The sequence below is a fragment of the Mustela putorius genome, unplaced genomic scaffold, assembly GCF_011764305.1.
Source record: "Mustela putorius furo isolate JIRA1106 unplaced genomic scaffold, ASM1176430v1.1 tig00003834_pilon_pilon_pilon, whole genome shotgun sequence".
NCBI classification, from domain to species: domain Eukaryota; kingdom Metazoa; phylum Chordata; class Mammalia; order Carnivora; family Mustelidae; genus Mustela; species Mustela putorius.
The window spans coordinates 113,722,899-113,735,597 of record NW_025421987.1 but is presented as its reverse complement, the minus strand read 5'-3'; the positions used below and the strand labels follow the sequence as shown (position 1 = coordinate 113,735,597).

General features: G+C 37.4%; 1 protein-coding gene across 6 annotated transcripts in view; it reads left to right on the top strand.

Moving 5' to 3' along the window:
* The window catches only part of SATB1 (SATB homeobox 1), a 99,483-nt gene that overhangs the window by 26,541 nt on the left and 60,243 nt on the right, over positions 1–12,699 (top strand). For all 6 annotated transcript variants that reach the window (XM_045088948.1, XM_045088949.1, XM_045088947.1 and 3 more), the window contains exons 3-5: positions 1,471–1,647; positions 2,420–2,546; positions 3,337–3,460. In XM_045088948.1, coding sequence (XP_044944883.1) covers positions 1,471–1,647; positions 2,420–2,546; positions 3,337–3,460 — 428 coding nt within the window. The remainder of the gene's footprint in view (positions 1–1,470; positions 1,648–2,419; positions 2,547–3,336; positions 3,461–12,699) is intronic.

The window sequence follows — 12,699 nt, the reverse complement described above, 5'->3', positions numbered from 1 at the left end:
TGATCCCTGACAGGATCTCTCTCTGGTATAAAACAGATGAATGAATGACAACAATATTGGCAAGCTCTGCGGCTTGTTTTTCATGCCTAGCCTGTTGGGTACCTCCGAATGAGTTTGTGAGATTTTCTAAGTAAACCTAAAGGGGTTTATTTGTCAGAGCTAGAATCTCGAGTGATCAGTTCACCAAGGCTTTGGTGAAGATGCACGTGTAAAAAAATGTAGCTGCTTTACTGCCGGCTTTTGTTCAGCATAAACAAGAAAATAGAGCCTTTTTAAAGGGCATCCCTGGTGTCAGGAGGAAATCCTGATTTTGAGCTCGGGTTAGTATGCACTAGAAATCTCTAGAAGTTGGTAGGATTCTGTGCGTCCAGAGGGCAGAGCCTTATAGAGGCATTAATGTTATAGGACTAATTGGGGATCCTGGGTGCCCTGTTAAAGTAACCCTTGTCATCATTTATGCTAAAGATGATACCCTCCTGGCAGTTTGCCACAGTACAGTTCAGATGCATCTGCTTTTAACCCTTTTCCGTATATCACTGGAAGTCTGACAGTACGCTGCATAAACACCTTGAGTACTACAGCATTCCGTGATTTCAGTTTCTAGAAGCCTCTTTTCTGACGGTGGTGTGGCCTGTGCTTATTAATCATCTGGCTACTGAGTTATTACGCTGGATTAAAGTAAATAAAGAGAGAACACATCAGATCTATACAGATTCCTTTATCCTAATATGTCATTCGGAGGCCACTTTCCTTTTCTCTCTTTCATAACATGCAACAAAGATTGTTCATTTTCAAGACCTGTGGTTGCTGTGATATCTTTTTAGTCAGGTGGATTAAATGAGTGGCCAATAAATAAATCTTATTTATTTACATTGTGCACATATTGAAATCATATATTTTGGACATCAGTTTGGTTAAGTTTGGTGTTTCTTTTATGGAACTGTTAAGGAAAGATCTTCACAAAGGAAGAAAATGCTGAAAATGTTAGAGTCAGAGAAAATTTGGACACAAATAGGAGAAGTTTAATGTTAACAAAAGCATGTAGGAAGCGTGAAGGTGGGTTCTTCTGAAGACAACTGTAATGAGTTACATTTGCACCCTGTATACCACTCACAGCAGATCAGACAAGACACTTCTCTCTCGTCAGCATTATTATTTTGATCAAAAAGGTAATTCTGCATTGGTTGATTTTGGAAAATGCACTGCTGATATTTAAGCAGAGCCCAGGTTGTCTCAGGACCAAGTTCACATTCTATTTAACTATCCCTCTTACAACTTTAAACAATAAAAGAGTGTGTATATGTTTGTGTGTGCGTGCTTGTATTTCTGTACCCTGTCTGCCTTGGAAACACAGTCTCCCCTTCTCTCCCTGTTGGGAAGATTTATTTTCATGGTCGAGTTTTTGCTCCCCCCAGATTGCATTTCTGAAGATTGTTGGTTTGCGTCTCTTTTTCTCCGTCTCTTGGATAGGAACCATGCTACCAGTTTTCTGTGTGGTGGAACATTATGAAAACGCCATTGAATACGATTGCAAGGAGGAGCATGCGGAATTTGTGTTGGTGAGAAAGGATATGCTTTTCAACCAGCTGATCGAAATGGCATTGCTGTCTCTGGGCTATTCGCATAGCTCTGCTGCCCAGGCCAAAGGTAAATAATGCATACGTGGGGTTGGAAAAATTGCTTGGCATCCTTTGTTTACTTTGCAGAGAAAGCCCTGAATATTTTTATTCAAAGAACTGTAGCCTGTGTGTTACATTGGTTCCTTATAGACTGTGGGTTTAAAAAATTGGCTTAATTCAGTTTGGTTTAGTTAACACACATTTTGCTCGTGTGGAATGTCGAGGTGGATTTTTTTTTTTAAATTACTTCGGCTGAATCATTAGTATGCTTATTGACCTTAATAATCTGCTCCACTGAGGACCCACAAGGAAGTGAGGAGCGTATTTGAGCAGATGGACTGTTGAGAGTCAATTTGCATTTATGACTGAATATCTAGTTCTGTTTCTTTTATTCTGTTTCTGATGGTTTTATGGGCTGTAAAGTATTTTTCAATGCTGATTCCCATTGCAATAGAGAATCTTATCTAAATCGTAAAGCCATTTAGAACTGGTTCAGCTATGTCTTATTAGAACTTCCTGTAAGTTAGGAAAATGTGGCCTATGCATGGGTTTTATTGATGGGGTTTTATTTCCAAAATAATAAACAACCCTACAGTCATTTACATAATTTCACAATTTGGAAAGCTAAGCTGTGAATATTTTCATTGACCTGCCTTTTAGAGGGAAGGGAATCATTCAAACAGAAATAACAATATTGCTTGTGGTGGGGGCCATGAAAAACACCACCACCACCACCTTCTCCTTGAAATATTTTCTAAAAGGTAAAATATTTAGTGGCATATTCTCTTTATCTGGAATAGGGCTAATCCAGGTTGGAAAGTGGAATCCAGTTCCACTGTCTTATGTGACAGATGCCCCTGATGCTACGGTAGCAGATATGCTTCAAGACGTGTATCATGTGGTCACATTGAAAATTCAGTTACACAGGTGAGTCGGGACGGCGGTTCTAGGGTAGAACGTTCAATGTGCCTGATCTTTTGAAATAAAGCATCTCTGGTCAGCCTTTGATTTTTATTTACTTTGTGTTTCAGAAAGGTTAATGCAAACTGATTTCATTACTTTATCCCTTCTGCTTAATTTTACTAACTTCAATGTATATTTAAAAGCAGCCTCTCCCCCCACCCCGCTCCCTTACCGCCCCACCCCCACCAAATTTGTAGGTTTTGTGCAGGATATCAAAAGACAAGACTTTTTATATTTAGTCAATTAAATGATGCATTACAAGAAGGCATTTTACATAAAGTTTACTTAAGAGAAAAATATTTTTGCATATCATGAACAGTGCCATCTGTGTACATTTTGTGAAAGAATGCCTTATTCACTATTCCCGCGATCTTATTTATTTATATATATTTTTTTACCATTTTAATTCGTATGAACAGAGTCATGAACGGAAAACGGTTAATACGTTAATGCCTTTCACGATGGCTCGTGAGAAAGCAGTACACCTTAAATTGTCTTCCCAAGCGCATCAGAGCAGGAAGGTAGAAGTAACATGAAAAAATAGCCACCACAGGCAGCTGATGTATAATTCATGCATCGATACAGCAGATGTGTTGTATAAAGTAATTAACTAATCGGAACAATCAGGAGACCGAGAGCAATCTCCAGATGCATCTGTTTGATGCGCAAAATGAAATCTGTCTGTCTTAAAGGAATGTTCTGCAGCGGGATGCAATCTTGTAATAATCCCCTTTCTAATCTATGTCTCAAATAGTTGCCCCAAACTAGAAGACTTGCCTCCCGAACAATGGTCGCACACCACAGTAAGGAATGCTCTGAAGGACTTACTGAAAGATATGAATCAGAGTTCGTTGGCCAAGGAGTGCCCCCTCTCACAGGTACTGAGCATAGCATGTAATGAATGATAAGCCGTCCTGGGCAGCCCTGATTTGAGGTTTGATGGGGCTCCATAATCTAAAGCAACTGGTATCTGAAGCGAGACTGTCAAAATTGCAGTGTCTTGACCACTGGTGACTTTAAACAGTGTGCCTGATTTATTCTGAACAGAGTCTTTACGCTTTTTCTCCCTTGGGGAAAAGAGTGAAGGAGAAACAGCTCAGCAGAAGACTGTGCTAGCTTGTTTTTCGATCCCTCTTCTGAGTGCTCTGAGCGTGGAAGCTACGTTCTCCTGAGTGCCCTTATTTAAGAAAGAGTAAAGGTGGTATAACTTCCAGGAACCTTTGGTGTGGGAAGGTCAGTGAGAGTGTTCATACAAAGCCTTCGCTGTGATACCTGAATAAAATAAGGGGACAGTTTTGGGATATTATGTTCATTACAAAAAGGGGGAGATAAGCATTTAGATTAAGTATTTATAAAAATAAGAAGTTTTTTCCCTGTAACTAAAGATTGAGTAGTTAGTTATTTTGGGGGATTTTGTCACCAGTTTTGTGGCATTGGTTTGGTTTACTTTTTTTGTTTTGCTTTTTGGTGGAATTTTTTTTTTCCCCTCCTCTGAGATTCCTGTCATATCATCAGAGGCTCTTCAAACAAGACAAAGATTTATTATTATTGTACTTGATATTTTAGAATGAATTTTGGTGAAGCATAACTAAAACTCTAGATAGAGACTGCCTGTGTCTCTAAATTTAAAACCAAACATGATTTTTGATAATGCTCAGCTGATTTCACATAAAAAAGGGTGCTGTGAACCTGCTCTTAATGGGCTGCTTGTGTAGTCACTACATAATTGTGTTAGAATGCCATCCTTCAGTGTCAAACCCAACGTGAGGTCATCCCATGATACAGTATAATTCGAGTACGATCTAACTAGATTTTTACCCCATTTGAAGTTGTTCTTTTATTTTCAAGTTCAAAAAGTAATTCTGAATGTTAGTCTATCAGTCACTTGAATGTGAACCATATGATTCTGCTATAAATGTTTCTGCAACTGAGATATTCTCAAAATGTATTTCCAGTGTGATGGCTCCAGAGGGTACTAGTACCTTCGGAAGGAAGCTTTGTGGGCTTTTGTGCTGCTGTTTTATGGAAACTCCACGCATCTCAGGTTACAGACCATCAGCTTTCCTTTGATATTTGTTAGCAGTTGTAGGAATAGACCAAATGAATTAGGGCTATAGTCAATTATGGCTCTCTAAATTCTCTTAAGGTAGGCTGTAGCCATATGTAAAGTATTTCCTATATTGCAAGTGTCAGTTTCTTGGAATTCAGGACAAATTGTCATTTTAGCTTATTTCCTTCTATCTTCCCTCTCTCACCCTTGGAGTAGAGAGGATGTGAATTTATAACCATCGAATAAAAGTAATTTAAATTAATTAAACACAGTTAAATCAATAGGATAGTATAATGAAGCAGGTGACTCTTACATCTGGGACTTTGGGTTTTGCAGACAACTTCAGATAATATGTCAATTGGTTGCTAGCATTTGAAAATTTGAAACGTCCTAGAAATAAACTTTTTTTTTTTAAACTCAGAGTCAAAATACGCATAAACACCCAGTATAGGAATGCCATGTATGTACATGTTGCTAAATGTCCCATTGATGTTGGAAGTAAATTCAGGCAAAGATTTAGGGCATTTACTGTGAGCTGGAGAAGAGGATGCTAGTACAAGTATTTACTGATAGAAGCAATGAGAATTAATTGTTAAATCAGCCAGTAAACTCCACCTCACTATAGCTTCTAAATATAATTGTGAGTTTACTTAATGTTATCATGGGAAATGAATTGAATACAGACAATTATAACATTAAACAGAATGACAAAATGAAATTCGGGGCTTGGTTTTAGAGTCCTACATTGGTGAATTTCTGTAGAGAGGGCTTTGGAGGAACGTGCGTCTTGTGTGTAGCCGAGACCCTGTGGTAATTGTTGAGCAATGGAACTAGGCTGGGACTTCAACATCGGTTATAATTACAGTTGTCCTTTCTTTAAAAAATACCTTTTGAAAAAACTACAAGGAGTTTACCAGCAGCAACAAATATTTGAAATTAATTTAGTGTTTATGAAAAAAACTGCAACCTGTTCTTTTAAATGAGTAAGCTATTTTATTTATACTCTGCTGTGTCATCTTTTTTTCTCTAGAATGGGTTCATGAATCTTGATACTCAGTGCAGAGTGTTTTAATAATGAACTATTTTCCATTCGCTTCTTTATTTTCTTTTATGTTGTAAGTTATTAGTTAAAGAAGAGAAATCCAGGCTCTGTAAGACCTCAGCCCAAAATATATGCTGAGCTTGGCAGAACTACTCTTTCTTTCTCCTGTGACTGAGAGATAGTGATGAAGATGGTATTGTGAAAAAATGCCTAGGAAAAAAATATTGCCTCAGTCTTATACAAAACGGAACGTACCATCAAGAAATGCTAACTCTTAAGACTTGTTTTACTCCCCTGTAGAGTTTAGATTTTTTCATTTGCGAATTTTGAACATACAATCTAGCACCCACATTTTGCTACACATAAGAGTTTTTTTAAATATGATAAGACACCTCAGCAGCACATAGGGCTATCGGGGCCCTTACTGTTAAGCTGAGCAGAATGTCCACCCTGCAGATCTCAGGTTAGCTCCCTTTACAGAGTAGAGGCTGGGAGAGAATTCCAGTGGGAATCCATCATGCATGTGCCTTGGTATGTGACAAGCCCAGCCTCCGGTGCTTCTGGAAGGATTGCCCACATTTGCAGGGCAGATGACCTTGGAATCTTAGAACTGAGCTGTATCCTACCCAGACTCCTCGTTGGAGAGATGAAGGAGCCAGTGGCTTTGGAGATTAAAGTCAAAATGCTGGTCAGTGACTGACCTAAAAGTCCTTTCCCAATGAAAAATTTTAGAGTGTCTTGATTTTAAAATGAATACTTGCCATAATTATCAGACATTCTGTCTGATAATATTTGCAAGGTTTTCTCCAGATGCAGGAACTCCATTAGGGTACATGTGACTTATAACTATATCGTTAGGAACTCCATTAGGGTACATGTGACTTATAACTATATCGTTATTTCTGTTACTGCTTTCCTAAGTCCTAAATCTGCCCCAATAGATTGACATCTATCTGTTACGTTTTCATACCACGTGTTTATTTTTGTAAAAACCTGCTAAGACACAAACAGCTCCTTATGGATCTGAAGTTGGTCACTCTCTTGTTACTCTTACTTTTTTCAGTGGATGTGGTTGGATAAGGTGGGCGTTTTATTTTGAACTGCAAGTAAGGAGGAGAAAATAAACCTGGCTTGGGGTCAAGAAACCCTGTGGTCATGAGGACATTGAGAGTATGGATTCGGGAGGCAAATGATTTTTTGATTTACCATAAAGCATTTCTTTTTCATTTTAGTTTTGCGTGTATTTTAAAGACTGAGCTTAAGAAGTGAATAAATATATATATATATATATATATATATGCAGTCACAAGACTAAGTTCATTTTGTTGAAAGTATCATAAGTAAAAGGTCAGTTATTACTTCTCCCAGCCTGATGTCTTTCATCTAAAAATGTTTAGGTCAGATATTCCTGAGAAATTTTAATCTGCTATGTACATTTTCCCCACCCCTCTCCCCACCACACACGCACACACATGCACACACACCCACACCTTTGTTAAGGCACTGGGTCACTTTCTATTTCCTTTCTCACCTGGAGAAAAGTAGCTCCAGTCCCAAGCTCCACATGAAGTAAGTGAGAATTGTTTTTATTTTCAAGCAGCAAAATATATATAAAATATATTTAGGTTTGAACATTCCATTTAGAAGTCACACTGAATAAAATCATTTTTCCTTTTCCTTTTCCCGACAGCATCTAAGGATATAATATATGTCAGACTTTTTATTAGGTATTGGCCAAACAGGTAAACCTCCCTGCCCTCCTGAAGCTTACCATTTAACCATGCTGATTCTATGAAATTTGACAGTCCTTGCCGTAGACATTTAATAAACCCTGTGCTCAGTTGATCTAAAGTCTATATGATGCATAACACCAGAGCAACAATTTAAAAATCCCTACCCAGTTATGCTATAAATATATGTTTTTTAAACTGCACTTTGCATTATTGTTTCATAATTTTTTAGACTGAAATAACATTTCTGAAAATTTTTAAATAAACATTAGTAATCACTTCTCTCGAGAATATCCATCATCAATATTCATATATTGTATTCCATGTGAGAGTCTAACCCTATGAGATTTATTCACATATTCACATACTTACTCATTCAAAAATATGTATTGACAGTCTGCTATGTGACAGGCATCCTATTTCCTACATAGTATTAAGCATGTTACACTTTAATAGTTGAAATAATAATAATTTTTATTTAGTGCTTCTGATGTATCATGGGCAAATTTATCACCCGAAGCAGTATATAGTTTGTATCCACTTCTAGGTTGAGGAAACCTGAGGCATAATGTGTTTAAAAAAGCCTTGTAGTTACACAGCTGGTAAAGCAGAGGGGTGAGAATTCATGCCCAGAGCCTGTGAGCTTGGTCACATCCAGATGAAGGACTTTTTTTTTTTTAAGGCTTTCTCAAAGTAATTTGATGTATTTTATAAAATACTTCCTTTTCCCAGAAGTAGTGATAACTACTTACAGTTTTCCAATTGCATTTATTCTCACTGCTGAAATTTTTCTTTAGCATTTGGGGTTTGATTCTGTTGTTTGTACAATGACTTGCTTTGAAAATACCGTCACTTCATGCCCCTAGTTTAGAGGTGAGAGGGGTAGTTCGGACCACAGGGACTAATTTCTGGGATAGTCTGGTATTTGGGAGGTTCCAAAAGGTATGAGATTAGACTCACTGTGGCAGTCACTTCCTTCCCCATCCTGTCATATCTGTCTGGATCAGAAGGTATACTTCAGCTCCTAGCCCTTTGTTTTGAGCCCCAAGACAATATTAGGCATTTGCATTGGAAACAATGGGCAGTTGAATTTCTTGGGTCTATTTGCGAGTATAGACCTTATTCAGCCACTGGCTTGCTCTGATGGATGAGGATATAACTGGCCAGTTCCATTTAAAAATAGAGCTTTTCCTGTTTGAGATGTGCTTGTAGGATTTTGTACTTGCCCCTTCCTGATGTAATCCATAAATCTTGTTGTTAAATATGTATCCTTTTTTAAATTACAAAACTTTTCCCAGCCCTTACCCTACTGACCATGGGAATCCAAGGTTAAGATCATTGCTTTGCCAGGCACTGAAGTACTTGATACTGATGGGATTTTACAACCATTTTCAGCAATTGTATTCATGGTGAGATCCATAGAAGAAATGCTAAACCAGTCTTACATGGGTAGTGGTGTGAATTGCTGATAATATTTCCTGCCTCCTTTTTTGAACCAGTTATACTTCATTCTCTTTCAACTTAGTGAGTTATCTGCTTTGTGTTAATATTATAATATATATAATCTACAATAGAAGAATAAAAATGTGCTCCAAATTGCAAGTTTTCCTTTTTTTTGAATCTCATTTATCAGGCTCATTTTTAGCTGATTTAGATACATAAGGATTTTACTGTAGCTTGATGTGAGTTCTCCGTAACCTTTCAGATATATTCATCAAAAAAGCCAAACTTAATAAAGCATCTAAGTTAAAATGGATTGATCTCAAATATTTTATAGCTACTATCTTTTCACAATAGTAAAACATAAAAGAGTTTAAGCCATGCCAATTTAGAGAGTGCTTAACAACGTGTAAGTACTTCATTTTCACTTAATAGATTTTTACCTGTGCTTTGTTTTAGATCTGAACAGGTTTCCTTTGACCTCAAAATCACTAATGCAAGGAAAATTACCATATCATGCGAGCATTTCCCCTCTTTCTTTCTGATTTGCAGAATAAGAAATTCTGCCAAGGTTTAAGAGTAGACGTGGCCTGGAGAAAGACTACTAAATGCTATTTTCTAATTGTTTTTTTTTTTTTAAAGTTAACCAAATCATGCTAATCAATCTGATTTTCTTGCTAAAACAGAGCTAGTTTTAGAGTGCTTTTGGAGTGTCTTTTTTTTTTTTTTTAATAATTTATACTTAAATTTCAGGTTAGACTCTATCTGGATTTGCTTTTTAAACCTGCTTTATTTCATGTCAGATTGGGCCAAACAGACTCATAAACAAATAAACAAAAGACCTTAAATTCAGAATAATCAAAACAAACAGATACACGCACCCAATTTTTTTCCTGTTTCATTGGAAACTGCTTGATCATAACGTGCTCCGAGTATAAAAAACATAAGAGAGCCTTTAACATAACAGGAGAGAGCCTCAGCCCGGCTTTGCAGCTCATTGCCAATTGAAGTAAGGAACGCTCTGGCTGTTGGGACTTTTAAATCTAGACTTAAAAGTTATTTGTTCTGTTTAGCATTTTTAAAATGATTCTATTAGGAATTGTATGTGCTTCAGTTTTAATTTTAACTCATAATGATTGTAAAGCACCCTGGGATACTTGCATGAAGGGCGCTTCAGAAATGTAAGATTGTATTGTGTTCTCATATGCTGTATTATTATGGGGTGCTGGAGTTTCATCGTGGACAGTTCAAAAGGTTGCAGAATTCCTCATTGTGGAAAAGGTAGTGGACTTCCCTCAGTAGTCTTTTTTTTTTCCCTTTCAATTTTACACTAAAACTATCCTTTTTAGCCATCGTCTTTTTCTCTCTTCTTTAAAAAAAATATTATCTTTTATTGCAATATTTCCCCATAAAAATGCTAATCTAATTTAGTTTACTCAAAGGGATTAAAGATGCAAACCAGAGGATAGGTTGAAAGTTAAGAAGAGATTAACGCTTTGGTAGCATCATTTGAGATCACATTCTTACCTGATTGAGAAGTCAGGAGATTTCATTCCTGGGTACCACTGATTCTCCTAGGCTTGTCCTTTTCTACCATCAATTCTGCATTTGTTCCCAGGCAATTAAAAAAACGTGGAGCTACCTGAAACAAGTACTGACTTTGTGAAACGTAACAATAGGATTTCCAGAGAGATATTGAAACTGCTGGCTGATGTTAACACATGACAGAGCTTGATTTTGTTTTCTTTTTATTTCTTAATGGAACTTTTTCTTGAAGAGATGTATTTCTTCCGCAACTTCATTCTGTCACTTTTTACGGGAGTCTTTGTGTGTCATTACTCTTTGCCATCACCTTCAGTAGTGGGCTGATCGCATTCAATATCTAGAAGTCAAGAATGTGAGCTGTCCCATTACCAGCTCTGGAAGCTCCAAAGTGACTCTCCATGCCTCAATTCCCTCATCTATAAAGTAGGAAGATAATATTACCACTTTTTCAGGAATTAATACATGTTACACATTTACAACAGTGTTCAGTTTTAAAGTGTACAGTAACTTGTGCTGTTTTTCTGCAGTGTGGGAATTGAGAGGTTGAAATTTCCCTTGAGAGTGCTGCATAGTCTAAGGCACTGCTGCTCCATAGAAGATTTTGATGCAAAATTCACTTTATATGGAAACAACCAAGAACTTTTCATTTGTAGAAGAATCAAAGGACTGTGTTATTCCATTCTCACCTGTGAGGGACACTTTTAGCATCATCCGTTGTATCATTATAAAGTTACCCTGTGTTTTAAGATGGAAGTGGAGGAAGGCTAAACTTTGCACTTTATTTTTTTTTTCAAGATTTTTTTAAAAAAATTTTTGCAAGAGAAAATGAGAACGAGAGAGAATATGAGTTGGGGGAGAGAGGTAGAAGCTCCCTGCTGCCCAGGGAGCCCCATATGTGACTCAACCCTAGATTGGGATCATGACCTGAGCCAAAGGCAGATGCTTAACTGATTGAGCCACCCAGGCACCTCTAAACTTTGCACTTTACCCATTTGTAAGTTAAGCAAATAAGGTACCCTAGATGAGACAATGTCCAGAGAGGTTAAAGATGCCTAGGGGTACTGTCATCTAGGTGGGAGTTTTGTCTGGTGTCCTTTTCTTGAATTCCTGTCATCCCCACTCCCTGCACTCAGGGATCCATCCACCCTGCCTTTGTGCACCCATCATAGTACTTTCTACCGTGTTCTGAAAGTATGTGCGGATGAACTAGGCTCGGCTTACATTGTGATTAACAGTCACAAAGGGACTAAGTTTGATTCGTCATCACAGTTGTAAATCCTTGCACACAGTAGGATCTCAGGAGTATCTGTGCAGCTGACGTAGCCTCATAGGATTTTCACCATATTCATTTCATGCACCAATAAACTATGTTAGTAGTTTTATTAGTTGCATTTTATACTCAGATCTATAGTATCCTACTGTACAAAGTGTTTTTTCTATTTCACTTTATTCCGAATTTTTAATTTATCTAACCAAGAGCAAATTACCTCTGAATTTTTCTCTAAGTAAACCTGTTATCCCAAGCTGTCTCGACTTCTTGCTCATGTTGTGATGTTCTTGAATATATGTAGAAATTTACATGTTTGTAAGCAGAACAGTGGTTTTAGAGGTACTGGGACCCAAAGATGTAAAAAATGCTGTAAAAGACCTAATTATATGTCACTATTAAGCACAATCTTTAACAATATATTTATATGCATGTTTAAAATTTTTCTTCCATAATTGAACATGTATTTCAGCATGGCTAATACTTTTCATTTTGGCTCAGTTGTGTTGTATTTGAGATCCATGCTTTTTTTACTGTCAGTTCCATTTGTCCATCTCTCATATTTAAAAATATATAAAGAAGGAAAATTTCAAAAGCAGAGTCAAATGATTTATATACAAAGATGCCGCTGCTGCCGGCCATAGAAATGCTAATGGTACCACCCTGATTGGGCTCAGTGTCTATTCCTCAGTTGATGTTCTAAAGTCCACATTTGGCACTGGAGACTCCGTTTAGAGCTATAACACATTATGTGAAAAAGTCCGCTGTATAAAGGCTCAGAATCCCCTGAATTGAGGGGAGAGCTGCAAGTGTAGATAACTGTTCAGCCATTCCAGAATGGGCCTCAGGGACTCGGTCTGTCCACTCTTCTGCATGAGCACCAGCTCAGCCAGGAGCACCTATCTCCAGTGATGGAGGGAGCTCATTATCTCTTGATGTCCAACCTATGCAACACATTTTTACCATTTTACTATAACTCCTAAAGAGGTGATTACCAGTATATGGCAGTTTCCAAAACTGTGAAGCATTTTCATATTATTGAT